The sequence below is a fragment of the Cyprinus carpio genome, unplaced genomic scaffold (assembly GCF_018340385.1).
Source record: "Cyprinus carpio isolate SPL01 unplaced genomic scaffold, ASM1834038v1 S000006590, whole genome shotgun sequence".
Lineage (NCBI taxonomy): Eukaryota > Metazoa > Chordata > Actinopteri > Cypriniformes > Cyprinidae > Cyprinus > Cyprinus carpio.
This window is the reverse complement of record NW_024879241.1, coordinates 1,049,000-1,068,594: the sequence shown is the minus strand read 5'-3', so window position 1 is coordinate 1,068,594 and position 19,595 is coordinate 1,049,000. Positions and strand designations below refer to the sequence as shown.

At 38.6% G+C, this 19,595-nt stretch overlaps 1 protein-coding gene and 1 long non-coding RNA gene across 2 annotated transcripts; both read right to left on the bottom strand.

Annotated features, from left to right (window-relative positions):
• Positions 1-5,579: 5,579 nt before the first annotated feature.
• Positions 5,580-11,244, bottom strand: LOC109077646 (gastrula zinc finger protein XlCGF8.2DB-like). Its single transcript, XM_042754760.1, has 2 exons — positions 10,400-11,244; positions 5,580-5,855 (listed from the first exon to the last, which is right to left on the bottom strand). The coding sequence occupies exons 1-2, from the start codon at positions 11,183-11,185 to the stop codon at positions 5,580-5,582; spliced, it is 1,062 nt and encodes a 353-aa protein (XP_042610694.1). The 5' UTR covers positions 11,186-11,244.
• Positions 11,245-11,348: 104 nt separating this feature from the next.
• Positions 11,349-18,017, bottom strand: LOC122144118. Its single transcript, XR_006159545.1, has 3 exons — positions 17,913-18,017; positions 15,992-16,126; positions 11,349-11,390 (listed from the first exon to the last, which is right to left on the bottom strand). It is a non-coding gene; the product is annotated as an uncharacterized LOC122144118 (long non-coding RNA).
• Positions 18,018-19,595: the final 1,578 nt, after the last annotated feature.

The window sequence follows — 19,595 nt, the reverse complement described above, 5'->3', positions numbered from 1 at the left end:
GGTTCTTGAGCATTTCCCCCCTGCAGAAGTATGTGTTCACAGCAGTTATAATAAAGAAAGACATTTAATTGTTTATTCTTGTTTGTTTTTCTTGTTTTGGCTTGTTTATAGTTGTTTTGTATTTCCTCTGTAGTGTAAAGGTTGAGAAGTGCTTGGACTTTGGCATTGCTTCACTTATCACTGTTTTCCATGTTCGTGGAATAAGTACATAGCTTTTTAAAAAGGGTGCATGTCTGTGTTTTTTATGGCATGCGTTCGCGAACACTTCAGTGTACACTTACGTCACGGTAGTTCCTATTCTTCTGGATTTGGCTCTACTCTTTTTTAGTCCCCTATAACAGCGTTCCTACAGCTAAACTCATTCCTGTTCCTGTTGTGTGAACGCGCCAAAAAGCAGATGCTTCCACCAATAGTTATGAAAACATTCCTTCTGCGCAAAAACCCCCTGTATTGAATTTAAATAGTTCCAGTTTTCTCCTCATTAATGACACTGATGTCTTCAGATCACTGTAAACTGCACCTTAAAGCTCATTTAATTAGTGTTAACAGACGGAAACCAACCACTTATGATATCTACAAGATCTAACCATGTTTCTTGAAAAAACAACAACATGTTTATATTGGATTCTTTTAATTGTGGTGTTTATTTGTATGTTTGTATATTTTTCTCTGTTCAAATGGCAAATAAGAGTAAGGATAAAACATAAATGTTAAATGTGTTAGATCAGTCACAGTAGCATCAATTCAACAAGTGGTTTTGTAACAGACTTTATTGTAATTGTCTTATTTGTTTTTGTAATTATTTTTGATATTTTGAGGAGTTAATTACATATAAAGTGTGCTTTATCTGTCTTATTATAGGAGGACTCCTATTTTGATGGACATTGCAGTCTTCGGAGTGATGTTGCTTCCAGCAGGAATGAATAGTTACGATTCATCTGTTTTAAGGTTCACCAGTTTGTTAAGCATCCCCGAAAAGGCATATGGTCTGTATATAACATTACTGCATCTGTTTCTATCATGAGTGTTTTGTGTAATACGCTGTGTATGCAGATAACAATGTGACGAGAGAGTTTACGGACGGAACTCTAATGTATTTTTGTCCTTTATTCAGTTCTTACTGTGATTTCTAAAGTGAGAGAGAACACTGAGAACACGAGAGTTCCAGAACCCTGCAGAATGGAACGTGAAGAAGAAAGTGGTTGGTGTTTATTTGTTAAAAAGATAAGATTTAGTGGTTGTACTTAGAAAAGTCATATGAGCTGTGAAATCAAGATAAAATAGAAAACAATATATGGGATCCATGAACTGGGTACAGACTGGAGCTTGAAACTTAAATCTTTATTTTTGTTTCCCAACAAATGGTAAGTGAAAGGAGATTTGAGAAACATTCATATTTCTTTTATACCTGATTCAGAATTGTTTACAACTGTTACTAAACTGAATTGCAGTTAAAGAGACATGAATAGGCTACATTAATAGATACATGAATTGAAGGAGGAAATAAAAAGAGACATGACCAATGCAACAATAAATATAAAAATACAGGCCTAACAAATAATAATGTTAAGAATGTACTAGTGTTATTACTTTTAAATTACATGTAATTATTTTTAAACAAAATAAATTTGAGATATATTTAAACATTCCGTGTTCTTTTTTTGAAAACATACGTTGCAAAAATGTCACTGCAGATATTCTATACAGCTTAAAAGTACGTAAATCTCAATTATACATTAATTTTAACAAATAAGTCCACCTGCCATACAAAACAAGGCTCGGGGAGATGCCAAAGGACTGCATATAAACTATTATGGATCCATTCATAATCACTAAACACACCAAAATACAAATGAAAAATGAAATTATTCTGAATGTGTGGAAACTCTGCGATCTGAATGTTGCCATGATGGTCAGATGGCAGGTGGTTTCTAATTTTCCTCAGCCTTTGGACCATCAGCTTGGGTGTTAACCTTGGTCAGGTTCAGCATTGTCTCCGCCTGAGTCCCTCTTTTCCGGTGGCTCCGTTTGAAGGTTCGAGGAAGGGCAGCTGTGCTAAAGTCTAATCTCACTGTAATCAGCACAAACTGGGCTATAATAATATGTAAGCAGCATGTATGTACATGATTGTGTTTTTGAGAAAAAAAATGCGTGGTTAGTGAAAAACTAAAAATGTTAAATCACTTGAATAAGGCAATAAAACACATACAGAACATTGGTTCCCAGGACTTTTGAGAACTGGAGCTTGTAGCCTAGATTTTTTTTTTCTAAATTATGTGAAAATCATCTTGTTTACTCACTTACAGAAAACAATATATTGATTTAAATTTTCTAAGACACTTTTTTGTTGGTAAAAGTCATATGCGAGTAGGCGTCAACTATCATGAATTCACACCTGAGATGACAAAGGCCTGCATAATGAGCTGCATAATGAGCCATTCAGTCAGCTGTGTCACTGAGAGGGATGGGTTACAAGAAAGAATGTGAGGACAACATAAATCTATATAATTTTGTTTGTAGTTTATTTAGAATATATTTAATTATCCCACAAAATAATTTAATATTCACTTGTGAGTGCAGTTAAACAGTTTATTAGGAACAATCAAAGCTGACTTTCAAACTGAATTTTTTGCATCATTACTCCAGTCACACAATCCTTCAGAAAACCTTTTAACAATCTTATTTTCTACATAAAAAACATTTATTGTTATTATCATTATTATTATTATTATTATTAATGTTGAAAAGAGCTGAGAATACTTTTTTTCAGGTTTTTTAGGGGGGATAAATTGAAAGAACAGCAATGTTTGTTAAATTTGTTACAGTTACATTTATTTGTTACATTTATATTATTTACATCAAGCTTTTGAATGGTATAGTAGTGTATATTGTTATTGAAACTTCATAATATTTCACTTGATTATACATTAAGTCAGGAATTATAGTTTGGAAAAAAGTCTGGAAAAAGTCTAACTAATAAAATGTTTACACGTTATGTGAAAACTAGTACAAGTATATAAATAAATAAAAAGAGATTTACTCATGTTTATGATCTCTGCTGGATAAAGTGCTTCCTTCTTTTTTTCTGAGGAAATCCAAATCTCAAATCCTCAACCAAATCACATGTCAAGGTTTCTATAAATATCTCTCTCATGTCTCTGTGTTGAGTATTCACTGAGTTACAGTTCATTTTAATGACGCATTTGTAAATGAAGATCAGTGCAGACAAAGGCTGCAGACAGCACACCTTGTTTGTTATCTTTATAAGTGCACAAAGTTTTGTTGTTATTATGTCTGTATACAAAAAAAGTAGACCCTTTACAGATTCTATTGATGTATTGCTCTTATCTGTACAATCAAAACTGAAAGTGTAATTTAAGTTATTTTCGGGGTTATCAGAAGAAAATGCAGTTCTGTGGCGAAGGCTTGTAAGGCTTTGGTTTGCAGCCATTCACTTCTTCCATTGTGTAGCAATTCTTGGATGGGGGACTCTGTTTTTGCTTAGCGGTGATGATGCAGATGAGGGCTCCGCCCTTCTTGGCTCTAATTGTTTTTTCAGGTGGTCTTCCAGAGCATTTATTTTAGAGTCTTTGTTTTAAGGTCAGTTTTGGCTTTCTCTAGTAGCTGTTCTGCAGACTGGAGATGTTTTCTCAGGTCCTTCTGGGAAGACTTTAGTTCTTGTCAGTCACATTCAGCAAGTGCAAGGGCTTCTTGGTCACTGTGGCAAACTCATCTTTTTCCTAGCCAAGGTGGTGGTGTGTGAAGCTGAGCTTGGCATAATTAGAGTCTGTGTAATTCAAGAGTTATCTGATGCACTTCTTGTGAGTCGATACGATTTGAAGGGTGATCAGGATGGCTGTCACTTTTACTTTGATGACTGGAAGTCCAGCTTGCAGTGTTGCTGTGGGAGAGGTTTGCTGTTAACCCACAAAACACCTGTTCTGGGCACATCGTGCCTCAACGTTGCGTTCTTAAAAGGCCATTGACCATGTGGCTTTGGGGGCATTGGTCCTTTGTACGGGATGCATTGGCTGTTGAGGGCCATTAAAGTTTGGCGGCACATGTCTGTGTTCACTTTCTGTGTTCCGTTGTGACTGGAGAATCGTTGGTTGTTCAGGAAGTGCAGAGCGGGCTGTCCTTGTCATCTGAGTAGTTTGTTCTCTGGTGGGAGCAGTGTTCCACTGAAGTGGGAACCCCCTTTAGTTCTGGCCATGTTGTTGGTGTAGACCAGCACTAAGGCAGTAGTTGGTGAATCCAGCTGTCAGATTAAACTTCTTGGGATGAGGGTAAATCAGGCATGTTGTAGAGTGCAGATGCCATTTGAGTTTGATGTTAGGTGGTCTTGAGTCATTGCTTCTTGTGAAGAGCAGCTTTGGCACTGGCAGTTGTCGACAGGTGCAGGATATCTCTTCAGAAAAGGGGGTGTTGCTCATAGTGGGGCCAGGTTTTCTCCATTCCCTTGAAGGTGTGTGGTTGAGAGTTTGGCCATGCTATCTGTTGAGCTGAACAGCGACCCCTTATGTATATGTTGGCACTGCAGTCTCATATATTCAATAGAGTAAATGTCTGGTATGGTCTGGCCGGAAGTTTCTCGCACTTGACAGCGCTTCCCCAGGGGGTTGTGAGGTCTGTGAGAACCAGGAAGTAGCAGGTTGAGCTTTGGTTATTTTACTTCAGGTTAAAATGCAGGTGTCCTGTAAACCATGGTTTACAACAAAACCTCATAGGGAAGCTCATGCACTTGCTTGCGAAGTCTGGTCTGGTGTGTGCTTTGAAGAGTTTGAGGCTTAAGGCCATATTCTCATGGCTGGCTGTGAGATTTTCCCGTGACCTTGATCTCACAGTCTGTCTGGGTGACCTGTCTGGCTGAAGTGGAAGGGGTTTTGCCTGGAGTTTCGGCTGTCCCAAGTTCAGCAAAGGGTCAATGTGATCCAGCAGCTCTTTATCAATGAGAAGGTGGTATGCATGTATGGCTGCATGTTCAGTGGACACCTTTGGGCCTCAGTTCTGTTTCTGAGCTTTAGCGTGGGATTTGTCAAATAGTTGGGAGTGACAAAAGTTGGGTTTACTCCAGTGTCACCACAGCTCCAAGTCTTGCCTTGTTTTCCAACATGCTGTTTCCTGGTTACCCCTTCTGAGCTTTAGCGTGGGATCAGGAATCTTGATCCTGGGTTTGGGTGGTGACCGGTATGGTGAAGTGTTGGATCATCCTGGATGTGCAGCCATCAGCTGAAGTGGCTGGGTGATGCCATTGCTTGGTGATGGAATGACTGAACCTGTGGTCAGTGGCTGGTTAGCAAAGATCTGGGTCATGGGCTGGTCTGACCTTGAGACTGGGGTCTCGCGACCAGCTGAGATGTCAAGGTCATCTTTTTGACCTGGCATTGCACTTCAGATGAGTTGGCTGGCTGGAAAGGTGAATGTTCCTGCACTTAAGCCCAATTCTATGAATGCTTAAAGTTCATTGGGGATCAAAACAATACAGCATCATGTTTGTCCTGCTGGTGAGGCCACTCTCAGGCATCAGTTCCTTTAATGTCCTCAGGATCTTTTCATGCTGGCCCATGTGTCCTCCAGAGTCAGTTCTGGTACTGTGCAGAGATGGCCCATGTTTTAACAGTCTCTATGGAGGCAGTGCTGTGTTCGTTGTAGGCTAACGTACTGCGGACTTTGGGTGGAGGGTAGGTTCTGGGGTTGAAGCCTTCCTCCCTTGTAGCCTGTTCTGTCATCTGCTGTAGACTCGTTGTATTAGACTCGTAGTTGTAGTTTTTGTAATCCGCTTTTACAGTTTCAGTCTGCTGGTACAGGATGTTGTGTGCCTCAAGGCTGGGGGTGATCCTGAGCAGATAGTCTGACTTTTGTGGTCACTTTGGCAGAGTTAAAAAAAGTCCCTGTTTTGCAAGTAGGCAATTATTGTGGCCTTTAGGTGGACAGTTGTAATGTCTCTGGCCAGCTTGTTGGGGTCTGTGGGGCCACAAGGTGTGTGTGTCTGCAGTGATCCTCTGGAAGGGACCCTGCCCCACCCCCCTGTGGTTCTGTCAACACTGCACTGGGTCCCTATCAAACATCGTATAGATTTTAAAATCTTGCTTATTACTTATAAAGCCCTGAATGGTTTAGCACCTCAGTATTTGAACGAGCTCTTGTTACATTATAGTCCTCCATGTCCGCTCCGTTCTCAAAACTCTGGCAATTTGATAATACCTAGAATATCAAAGTCAACTGCGGGCGGCAGATCCTTCTCCTATTTAGCGCCTAAACTCTGGAATAACCTACGTAACATTGTTCGGGAGGCAGACACACTCTTGCAGTTTAAATCTAGATTAAAAAACCCTTCTCTTTAACCTGGCTTACACATAACATACTAATACACTTCTAATATCCAAAGCCGTTAAAGGATTTTTAGGTTGCATTAATTAGGTAAACCGGAACCGGGAACACTTCCCATAACACCCGATGTCCTTGCTAGATCGTTAGAAGAATGGCATCTACTCTCATATTAGTCTGTTTCTCTCTTATTCCGAGGTCACCGTAGCCACCAGATCCAGTCTGTATCCAAGTCAGAGGGTCACTGCAGTCACCCGGATCCAGTATGTATCCAGCCTAGATGGTGGATTAGCACCTAGAAAGGACCTCTACAGCCCTGAAAGACAGCGGAGACCAGGACTAGAGCCCCAGAGACAGATCCCCTGTAAAGACCTTGTCTCAGACGACCAACGGGACAAGACCACAGGAAACAGATGATTCTTCTGTACAATCTGACTTTGGTGCAGCCTTGAATTGAACTGCTGGTTTCTTCTGGTCAGAGGAGAACTGGCCCCTCAACTGAGCCTGGTTTCTCCCAATGCTTTTTTTTTCTCCATTCTGTCACTGATGGAGTTTTGGTTCCTTGCCGCTGTCGCCTCTGGCTTGCTTAGTTGGGGACACTTCATTTACAGCGATATCGTTGACTTGATTGCAAATTATTGCACAGATACTATTTAAATTGAACTAAGCTGAATGATGACATCACTGAATTCAATGATGAACTGTCTTTAACTGTCATTTTGCGTTATTGACACACACTGTTTTCCTAATTAATGTTGTTCAGTTGCTTTGACGCAATCTTTTTTGTTTAAAGCGCTATATAAATAAAGATGACTTGACTTGACTTGACTGTGGTTTTTTGCTGGTTAATTTTGTTCAGTTGGTTTGTCGGATTTTTTTTTGTTTAAGCATTCCACTTCCTCCTGTAGCTCCTTGTCCTCTTCATCCACTGTTACTTGCTGGTCTGGCAGTTCTGCGCACGCTCTCGGTCCTCCGGTCCTCCATGTGGGGCGAGGCGTCTTCTACTCAGCTTTAACTGGATGATGCGGCTGTGCGCAAGAGGACCGATAATCCTGGCTGGCTCTCTGTGGCTGTAGCCTTGGTTTGACCATGGTCGGTCTGCCAGTTCAGGTTGTCGTCCAGCCGTTTCGCTCAGGTGACGTAGGATCAGGAGTAGTCCCGGACCGGGGGGGCATCTGTTTCAATGCTTAGTCAGGTTGCTGGCTGATCAGGTGGGTGGCAGGGCTGGATGATCTAGACACAGATGTAAGACAGGTGGACAGGGAAAAGAAGCACAGAAATGCAAGTCTGTACAGATTTAGTGAGCTAAAATGTTCGGGCTATGTGGTTGTGTTGTTAACTGGTGTGATAAGTTAGTGACGCACACTAAATGCTTAGATATTATGGCTGATAAGGCGGGAGCAGATAATTGGTGTGAGTGAGCACCTGAAAACTATGAGTAACACTGTTGATGGGTAATAACCTAGGGGGTCATTTAATGACTTCGACTATTTGGTTTATCAACATTATTACCAAATATTCTCTGATGGTTCAGACAGGTTCGGTCACTATGAAGGTATCAGACAAACTGAAATAAAATCAGGAAGAGACAGAGGGAGAAGGAAGGGCTTTCCTTATTTAGTTTAAGTTAGGAGATATGATTAAGCAGTTATCACTTGTTAAAGTAATGCACCAGGGTCATAAACCTAGGGGAACTGTTAGGCTTCGCTAGCAGGGACACATCAAACACCTCTGCTCAGGGGCCTACATAAGGTTGGAACAGTAACTGCACTTAAATGTACTAGGCCGGGCACTGAGGAGTGGTAAAGAGGAAACAGGGATTAGCCTACTAATACACTATACTTCATTAAGAAAACAACAGCTGCTAGAACTACTGTAATCCTATACAAAGAGGGAAGATGGTGATCGTCAGATACTAAAATAAGGTAAAGGCAAAGTGAAAATGTCCTAATAGCTTTAGGAAACAAAAAGGAAAAACATAAATTGATATAATTAAATTCCGAATTTAATTAAAATCAACTTAGCTGAATTTGTACATTTGAGCTAAATAAAGGTAAATTAATGAAAAAAAAAAAAGTTCCAGTGCGTCCTCTTGTGCGTGTTCTCAACAGCAAGTGGCCAGATGCATGAGGAATCTTCTTCTTCTTCTTGCTTTATGGCGGATCGCAGACTTATAAGTGCATTACCACCACCTATCTCTCAAATGGACCATTGACACTATCAATGGTCAATGGTCCAATGGTCTATAAGAGGACGTGCTCAGGAGAGTTCTAACAGTTCGGACATTGCGTGAATCAGAGGTAAAAAAAAAAAAAAGATATACTGTTCAGTTTCTTGCACAGACCATTTTTTTTGTGTCTTTACACATCAATGTATCATCACAAGCCACAGGGTTTAATTTAGTTTTGTTTGTCTGTTTTTTTTTTTTTTAGTTTCATTGTATGTTTTAGCCGTGATTCCCCTCCACTTAATGGGACTGATAGACTGCAACGGTTTGAGCTAAAAATCTTGGTTTGTGTTCTACTGAAGAAACAAAGTCACTTACATCTCAGATGCCCTGGGGGTTAACAGATAAAAATCTAATTTTCATTTTTGGGTGAATTATCCCTTTAACACTTGTAAATAACATGCTTTTGTGATCAGATGTGGCTTCTTGTATATATGAAGCAGAAAATATATTATATACTGTAATAAATGCTATGTTGATTAGCAATTGGTTATAAATATACTTCATTCTGAAAATTACCCAAGATGGCTTTAAGAACACAGATTGACCATATACCCATTTTTAAAAGTGTGGCACCGTTATCGTAAAAAGCCCAAATGATACCCAACCCTATCCAGGAATAGTCACAATTAAGTGTAAACTTAAAACATCCTTACCAACTTGTTGTCCACTTATTTTGTTTAGAGAGTCGGACTCCCAATCGAAGGGTTGTGAGTTCGAGTCTCGGGCCGGCAGGAATTGTGGGTGGGGGGAGTGCATGTACAGTTCTCTCTCCACCTTCAAAACCATGGACTTAGTGCCCTTGAGCAAGGCATCGAACCCCACAACTGCTCCCCGGGCGCCGCAGCATAAAATGGCTGCCCACTGCTCTCGGGTGTGTGTTCACAGTGTGTGTGTGTGTTCACTGCTCTGTGTGTGTGCACTTCGGATGGGTTAAATGCAGAGCACGAATTCTGAGTATGGGTCACCATACTTGGCTGAATGTCACGTCACTTTCACTTTTTTTTTTTTCACTTACCTGTACATTCTCTCACTAAATATGCATCAAATAATTCAGTGCAATGTTCATTACTTAATACAGTGCACCATTTTTATTTATAATCATTTAGTTACATTGTGGCATAAGACAGAAATTAAACATTTTGAAAAGTTACCAGTAAACGGAACGGCACAATGTCACCAAACAATCGAAATTAGAGTGTCTACTACAATTTTTAAAACTATAGGAGACAGTCAGTGTGGATACAGGAGATATATATATATATATATATATATATATATAGATATATATATATATAGATATATATATATATATATATATATATATTATTATTATTTATTTTTTATTTATTTTTATTTTTTTTTTGAATCAGATACATTTAGCTGTGGTGTGAGTGTAGTCTTAATTTCAAAGAGATACCTATTTTCTGGAAATGTTTGAATTACATTCTCCACAAAGCACAAAAAACCTGTCTCACTTTCATGATGTCTTTGATCAATGTAATACATTTGTTTTGACATTACACCTAAGTTAACAGGCCTTTCTCCAGAGTGAATATGTTGGGTGATTTTTAAAATAGCTTCGTTTCATAAGCTTTGTCACAGTCACACTTTATTTCCAGAATGATCTTGAAAAGCCTATCTCCAGGGTGAACTCCTCGTTGAGTCTTTAGGTTTTCTTTGACTGTGAAACACTTTGCACAATGATGGCATATAAAATAGTTCTCCTAAGTGAAATCTCATGTGGCTTTCTTCACAGAATTCCACACATATTTGATGTGAATCTTAAGATTATTTGTGAGAAGCCTATCCCACAGGCTTCTCTCGTGTGTGTTGTTTTCTCACGTGAGCATTGAGGCTACTTTTATTGCTGTAACTCTTTCCACACTGAGCACATTTACAGCATTTCTCTGCCGAATGAGTCTTCATGTGGTAATTAAGGCTTACTTTACGTATGAAAACGCCTTCCACACTGATCCACATTGGAAGGGTTTCTTTCCATGGATTTGGTGTGTCTTTGTGGGTGTGCCTGATCTTGTGACACTTAAGGCTAAATTCTGTTGTGAGGGTCTTTCCACAACGATCACATGTGAACAGCTTCGGTCCAGTGTGAACTCTCATGTGGTAATTACGTGAGCATAAATGTGTGAAACTCTTCCCACAATACTTGCAAGAGTAAGGCTTCTCTCCAGTGTGAAGTCTCATGTGGATTTTAAGGTTTTGTTTTCCAGGGAAACTCTTTCCACACTGTTCACATGTATAAGGTTTCTCTCCAGTGTGAATGTTCATGTGATATTGAAGGCTTCTTTTCTGTGTAACACTCTTTCCACACAGATGGCAAGTGTAAGGCTTCTCTCCAGTGTGAGTTCTCATGTGACTTTGAATTTTTACTTTTTGCGCAAAACTCTTTCCACACTGCTGGCAGTTAAAAGGCTTCTCTCCCGAATGAGTTCTCATGTGATTTTTAAGGTGTCCTTTTTGATTGAAACCATTTCCACACTGTTGGCAGGTGTAAGGCTTCTCTCCCGTGTGAGTTCTCATGTGCCTGTTAAGGGCTCCTTGTTGAGTGAACCTCTTTCCACACTGTTGGCAGGGAAATGGTCTCTCTCCAGTGTGAACTCTCATGTGCATTTGAAGTTTTCGTTTTTCACCGAAACTCCTTCCACAGTGATGGCAGGTGAAACAACTGTTAGATTAGTTTTCTGAGCTCTTTTTCGTATAGATGTTTTTAGTCTGTGTGGATTTTTTACCAGTTATGAAATCATGGTGTTTCTCATACTGATCTGTTTGTTCCATTTCATTCAGATCTGATTCTCCTCTTTCAGCACCAGCAGGTCTAAAGCAAAAAAAGACAGTGTACAAGTTAACCACAGTTTGAAGCCATAAAACAAATGTAGTGATATTACTTTCGCCAATCTAGGGAAGGCAAAATAGTGTATAATAGTGTGATGGGTAACTCGCGTCACCAATGACTTTTATGATGTTTGGATCAATCACATGGATTTGCATGGTTGAGATTACCTTTTAGGGTTTATGGATCCTGCGGATAGCGCTCGAGACAAGCAGCACTTTAGGGAATGTGTGCCTCCATGTTAGGATTCTAATTTTGCGTTTGCAGAGAGCACAAGCATTAAGAGTTATGTGCTCATCGTGATGAGTCATAGAGTCTAAACTCGCTCGTGTAAGTTCTCAAGTAAGTGCTGAAAGTCTTTTTGTTTAGGAATCTGCTATTCCTGGATAGCTTGTGATGGCCCTTTTAGGGTTTTTAGATTGTGGTCTCTGTATAGCTTCTTGCCTGACTGTGCTGTCTCCCCTTCAAGGTTTAAAATAGATGGCCTACTTCCGTGGCCTGGGCTATAGAGAACTGCTGTTCGAGATTAACTGTGTCCAGCCCTCACTATGATTTTGTGTTCGCTCTTTAGCGAATCATTTACTGATAGTCTGGATCTCCCTCTTGTGAGATCTTGATCAATAGCACTGTGCTTTGCTAGCCTACTGTGGAACTGACACGGATTTTGGACCTCCTTAATATAGCCTTCTGAGGGTGGTTATATTCCAGCAATTGTTTTTTGGCAGTATGGGCTTATTTGAATACAGCTATCTGTGGCTAGCTGCCTTCTACTTCCATTGCAGTGAGCCCTCTCATGGAGTGGGCCCCTTTTCCTAGAGCCTAGCTATCTGAGGATATCTATGTGCTAGCTCAGTGATCGCTCCCCTGTTTAGGGTTTTTAAGTAGCTGTCTTTTGAGCCCTTATATAGACAGTGCTGTCTGCCCTCTTTGGGTCGGAAGTAGACAGCCCATTCTTTGTGGTCTTGGTAGTTTTGGTTGGTTCCTTTTTTTTGTTGGCCTTTCAAGGTTTTTTGATATCTGAGAATATCTGTGTGCTAGATCAGTGACTGCTCCCCTTTTTAGGGTCTTTAAGTAGAGGTCTCTTTGATCTATTGTCAAGACGGTGCTATCTCACCAGCTAGGTAGTAATTAGATAGCCCCACTCATGTGGTTCTGGACTGGACTCTGTAGGAAGGCTATCTTGGCTGTGTTATTCGGGTCCACAAGCCTTGATAAGACCTTGGGGACTAGCTATCTGAGGATCTTAGCCGCTACTCTCTTTTCCTGGGATTTTCAGTAGCATCTCTTTGGATTTTCCTCTTTAGTGGTCTTGTCTATCCAGGCTAGTTCTGCTCACATAGCATAGCTATCTGAGGGTAGCTGTCCTCTTAACTTGGGTGGGATGTTCCCCTTGATCTATTCAGGTTCCCTACTTCTGCTAAGTTGTGTGAGTGGCCCATGGCATCAGTGGCATGGCCCCTTTCTGAGGAAAGGCTTGGTGTATATGTCTGTCGCTTCCTTGGTGATCTCCCACCAGGCGAACAGGCATGTGCCTCGGCACAACATGATTGGATTTAGTTCCCCAACAGTTTGGAGTTCCCTAGAAAGGGAACGTCTCGATTAGGCATGTAACACTGGTTCCCTGAGAGGCAACGAGACACTGCGCCCCCTTGCCATGCCTTCCGCCTGTCTGTCTACGTCTCCTTCAGACAGCTAAAGTATGGTCTTACTATCAGTCATGATTATTCTGCTCTGTTAATTAAAGGCTGTTTATATGCATATTCACTTATTATGAGAAGCATACATGTAAGAGGCTGACAATTTAGCTGAACATATGAACATATACTTGTTTAAATTAGTGACACTTAGCCTGCATTTTAAAATCTTTTATTTGAAATGTGACAATTAAAATGTTAATTTTTAAAAAACCTTTAAACAATATCACGCTCATGTTTTTTTTTTAAGTAATTCTGTACTGCTTATGGTGTTTGGAATAGAGTAGAGTATAATGTTTTAATGTTCCAAGACAGCATTTTTTTTTTTTAAGTAACTATTTACACGAACTCCACCCACCAATGTGAGTCGGCTAGTCAACACTACAAAAGACAACCAATAGTTTATCAGCTCTAGTGGCGCAGATAATAAAACGTGTAACACGTTTATTTTGCCGCAATTTGACCTGGGTTCGAAACCCACCGCCGCCTTTTTGGCGAACTTTTTTCCTTCTCCCGTTTCAAATTTCAAATCACATCAGAAAAGCATTTATTTTCAATGAAATTGAAGAATATAATAAAAAAGTTGAAAATTAAATATCGGGTAGGGTAAGGATAGGTGTATGGAGGGCTTTATTGTCCCAATAGTGTGGCAATCCATTTATTAATTTGAATTAAAATAAAAATTTACACTCAATAAGTTAATATTGCATATTGTTTAACAATGCACAACAATTCTGAGGTGCAGATAATTGCCACTATTTGCAATAAGTAGTTAAATTTTTACATAGTGTAATAGAATCTGTAGCTATTTGCACTTAGTGTAAAATACCATATCACTAAAAAATGCTGCTATTTGCACTTAGTGAAATAGCATCTATCGCTAAGAAAAGCCCCCTTAATATATAATTGTGCTAAAAATAACCCCTATAAATACAACTAATTTTATACACTATTAACACTTTAAAAGAGACAGAAATGTAGATGTTTTTGAAAGATGTTTTCTCTGTTTCGGAGGGATGATCATTTTTAAATCATACCCTATTTATTGCATCAAAGTTTATTTTTTTTAGTGGTGTTTTTTTTGTTGTTTATAGCAGGATTTGTGAAAGTTTAACTACTATACTGAATGACTTGGCATATATTTCATTTCATTCTGTACCCTACTTATTCTTCATATCTCTGCACTACTGTTAAATGCTACAGGTTTTGACAGCATTGATAACGTTTCTGACAGGTAATCTTTCCCCCCTGAAGTCCATGGACTTTTTTGATTACTGCCAGTTTAATGCCGGCAATGCAATGTTGCCAGATATTGCTATTAAAATAAACAAAAACCTATAAATAAATAAAATAAACCGAATTTTTGATCACTGCCGAGATAAGATATCGCTGACCCCTAAACCGCAACTTCCAACTTTATTAACTTTCTAAAGTGTCAAATTAAGTGCAAAAGACAAGTCAAAAACCACTTATAATAGCTGGATCTGGCAACACGGAGGCTGCGTCCGCGCTCTCGCTCACAACTCTTTGAAGACTTGTTCACTTCGGCAGCGTCTCTGAGCGATCATTTTCATACCACGGACGCTAACCATTCTGAATTAAACTGAATTATACATGCAGACATTCAATATGAGGAGTTTAACAGCAAAAAATTCAGAGAACAAATTTTATTTTTGATCATGAAAAATTTACTGAGGGCCTGATTGCACTCTAAAATATTTCTATGATATTTCTATAATATATAAATAGGATTTCGGTACAATAAAGAGTCAGATTTTTTTGTTGTTTTTGTTTTCTTTTTTCATTCTTTTAGATAACTGGTATCAATCTCAGACAGGTTTTGTTCAATAGTTTTGCCAGGTCTTAGGTAAATGGAAACACTACTTAAAAAAGGTTGTTCCATTTATTAGCAAAACAAAATATGGTGAGGAACAAAGAAAGATCTTTCTGAAGATCAAAAGTATGAAAAAATGCTGTCTTTCAAAAGGCATAAAAAAAACAATATTTCACGAAAAGCAAATAGAAATTATTGAACTGACAAAAGATTTGTGAGTAAGTTAGAGCACAGAAGATCTTGGTCAGATAAAGATTTATTAAGGAAAGTTTCTCTCAAACAAATGACAAATAAAATAAAGACCCCTCAATTCCCTCGTTTACATTTAACCTATTTTACTTGTTTTTTTGTACCGGCCACATAATTTGTTTGCATCTACGAATGTGTTCTTGTACTGTAATGAGTAATGTCATATCTCTCTGAACTTAAAATATTGCACATTGTAATTTCTGTGAGTTTAAGTCTATTAATATCATGGCATTTATCAGTAATACAGTTAAGATGGGGAAAATATGTGAACGATTGCATTGCAGGTTGATTTAAGGTGTATCCCTAATTTTCTTTTTGCTTGTGCTCCTAAAAATTTTTCAGTCAGGGGCTACAGTGCTCCTTTTAACAATAGCTAGTCTGGAGCCATACATGAAATTCAGAGTCAAATTTTTAAATGTTCCCCATTACCACATAATGCAACAAAGATTGCTGAAGTCAAGAGATTTTTACTAACGGACCTACTAATACTCTGGGCAAGAATAACATTATGATGCTGCCAGCTTTCTGAAGCCATTTTTTACCACCTTGTAATTTGTCTCTGAATTCACACCCCTCTACAAAATATTGGATTACTTAGTAAATATTCATCCATGACATTTAATTTTTTTTTCTTTCATCACTAAACATGTTATCTTTTTATCTTTCTTCAGAATAAAAAATTAGCAAAAACCCAAAAATTTAGCTGGGGGACCTCTGGTTGAGTTCACAGAATGACCCAGAAACATCTTCATTTCTGAGAGCTGGACATTTTCAAATGAGTGAATTCATCTTTGAGAAAGAAACCAAACCTGTTTGTTCCTCAGTCTCTTCTTGTTTCAGACTGAACACTTCTTCAATCCTGAAGTCTTCACTCTCCTCTTTAATATACGCCATCTTTATATCAGTGAGTCACAATGATCTCAGTCGCTTCAGCAGGACTTTCTCTGTTTAAGATGAAGAGAACAATGAACAGAGAACAGAGTTCAGTAGTCAGCACACTAGTTCAGTAGTCAGTATACTAGTTAAATAGTCAGCACACTAGTTCAGTAGTCAGCACGCTAGTTCAGTAGTCAGCTCACTAGTTCAGTATCAGTGTCACGAGGATCTCAGTTGCTTCAGCAGGACTTTCTCTGTTTAAAATGAAGAGAACAATGAACAGAGAGCAAAATATACCCAACTAAATCTCTCCGTCAGCTCCCTAGTTCAGTAGTCAGCACACCAGTTCAGTAGTCAGCACACTAGTTCACTAGTCAGCACACTAGTTCAGTAGTCAGCACACTAGTTCAGTATCAGTGTGTCACGAGGATCTCAGTCTCTTCAGCAGGACTTTCTCTGTTTAAGATGAAGAGAACAATGATCAGAGAGCAAAATAAACCCATACGAAATGTCTCCATCCGCTCCCTAGTTCAGTAGTCAGCACACTAGTTCAGTATCAGTGTGTCACGAGGATCTCAGTCTCTTCAGCAGGACTTTCTCTGTAAGATGAAGAGAACAATGAACAGAGAGCAAAATATACCCAACTAAATCTCTCCGTCAGCTCCCTAGTTCAGTAGTCAGCTCACTAGTTCAGTAGTCAGCACGCTAGTTCAGTAGTCAGCACACTAGTTCAGTAGTCAGCACACTAGTTCAGTAGTCAGCTCACTAGTTCAGTAGTCAGCATGCTAGTTCAGTAGTCAGCACACTAATTCAGTAGTCAGCTCACTAGTTCAGTAGTCAGCACGCTAGTTCAGTAGTCAGCGCGCTAGTGCAGTAGTCAGCGCGCTAGTTCAGTAGTCAGCACACTAGGTCAGTAGTCAGCACACTAGTATGGGAGTCAGCACACTAGTATGGGAGTCAGCACACTAGTGCAGTAGTCAGCACACTAGTGCAGTAGTCAGCACACTAGTATGGGAGTCAGCACACTATTTCAGTAGTCAGCACACTAGTTCAGTAGTCAGCACACTAGTTCAGTAGTCAGCACACTAGTATGGGAGTCAGCACACTAGTATGGTCAGCACACTAGTATGGGAGTCAGCACACTAGTATGGGAGTCAGCACACTAGTTCAGTAGTCAGCACACTAGTATGGGAGTCAGCACACTAGTTCAGTAGACAGTAGAGTCAGAGTTAATCACCTGACTAACAAAAACACTCAAAACTAGTGCTGTTATTCATAAAAGAGCACAAGTTACAGAAGTTATATTTAGTTGTGATGTATATACAGTGAATCACCGTTTGTAGATTATTTACAATAAAATCACACTAGCAAGAGAACATTTTCAGCTGGTTGTAAAACAGATATCTGTTTGTTGTTCTCGCTTCAATATACACAGTTTTGACCAGCAGTGGTGACGTCCACGGCGGGAGCGGAGATTCGAATCAGGCTGTATCATTTGAGAAAACAACCGATTCAATCGAGTCACTGTAACATCATTTGAGAAGCAGCCGATGATTCAGTGGACTCTCAAAAAGCTCAGTTTCTCCGTCACAACTTAGTGAGCTAAACTCGTGTTTATGATGAACTGATTCAGACACGGGGAGCGAAATAAGACGCACCTTTTCTGCAGTTACTCGTGTGCGCGTGCGTTTACTCACACAAAATAACGTCTAGTAATTTTAAGATAAAGTATTACACTGTTACATTCAATAGCAAACAATATAAAATTCATCTTGAAACGCTTTAAAACTATATAACTGACTGAAGGGAATCTATCAGTTAAAATAATGTTTAAATGCTTTTAAAAACACAGACCTTCCTCGAGCCGTATCACAACAGACGCGGGAGCGCGCAGCCTTATGACGTCACTCCGCCAGAGCAAAATTAAAGTCCTCTCTGTCCTTCTCAACCCCAAGCTTTAGACAGAGCCAGATCACAGAGAAACCCATGCAGCTCTTCTACTGTATCATCAAACATTTATATGAGGAATACTATGTATTCCTTATATAGCCTATATCATTTATTAAATATAATATTAATTTAACCTAAAACAGATTTGTTAGACAACCCTCTAACTAGATTAATCCCTAACCTAACTATATAGAATTAAATTTAATATAACATTATTATTGTGATAAGATTAAACACTTTTGAATATGTTTATAAGACCATTTGGGCTTTTCATTTAATTTGGTCCTACTTTTTTTCTATTTTCAAATAGTTGTATCTCGGTCTAATGTTGTCATATCCTAACAATACATCAATGGAAAGCTCATTGATTCAGTTTTCAGATGACGAAATCAAATCTCAAAAAAAAGAAAAAAACTTGACCCTTATTACTTTTTTTTTTTGTTCTAGAGGTTAAAAGGAAAAAAGGTTGTTTTTTTTTATTTTTATATTTATTACATATTTTATGAAATTGTATGAATATACATATGTTTAAGATTAAAAGAGAATTAGATTTTATTATTATTTTAATCTTTTTTTTTGCAAAATATATTATTTTATAAATATAATGTATATTTTAAATCTATCTGACTGCATAAAAAAAGCAAATTCGAGCTAAAGTACATGTCTTCATGCAGCTTCTTCCACGATCTGAAATGAATTACAGAACGATTACATCTCTGTGAAAGCTGCTGTGTGTGGACATACAAACCAAAATAACTTCATTCACCGTTAATAATGACAGCAGCATATCTCTGAGCTTCATGTTATTTTATAACGCTTAACAACATATACTTTTATATGCTGATCCTGGTATTCCAGAAGAGTACCTTAGACATGTAATTATACATTTAAATGCTAACAAGTACACACTATCATAACTATTTTTTTTCTTAGGCTAACGTGGCTAGCTAGTGATGTATATCTCATAAACCAACATTGTAATGGTTTTTCTTGATACCAATAAATTACCTTCGTAGTCATGAATAGATGTTTTAAACACTTAAAATATTTAAAAACCTTTATTATTTTTCTCAACTCTCTAACTGTGCGACGAAATTCACTTGAAAGATTCACTTTTCAATCATGATGACATGAAAAAATGTCTTCTGTGAAAAAAACAAAGACTTTTTGAGACGAAAATGGACATGCAAATTAGCATTACACCAGTGATGGCAGCAGAGAATCACCCATTAGCTCAGTTGTCCTTTCCACTCCCTAGTTTTTTTTTTTTTTTTTTACATCTTGTTTTTGTGATTTATTTAAAAAAAATACTATTATGAGACATGTTTAAGTACTTTTTACTGTACTGAAGTAGAAGCAAGTGCACGGAAGTCACAAAGTCTCATCTTATTTTTCACAACATGTCTTTCTGGGAATGTGTGAGACTTCTGCTTATGGTAGGGAAAGAAGGAGAAGAATAACAGTGCACTAAACGGTAAAAACTGTTTGCACTACAACCAGTGTGTTCATGATTTAAGATATTAAATTAAAATAATATGGTAAGACACAACCAGTTTGCAATATCAAGCAGCAAAAAAAGCTGTTTTC

Excerpts from the sequence above, each read along its gene's own strand:
- LOC109077646 (XM_042754760.1), bottom strand. The coding sequence starts at position 11,185 with ATGCACATGAGAGTTCACACTGGAGAGAGACCATTTCCCTGCCAACAG. Across the intron at positions 5,856-10,399 it reads AAAGTAGCCTCAATGCTCAC|TCAGACTATCTGCTCAGGAT; the intron begins GTGAGAAAACAA and ends TGACCACAAAAG.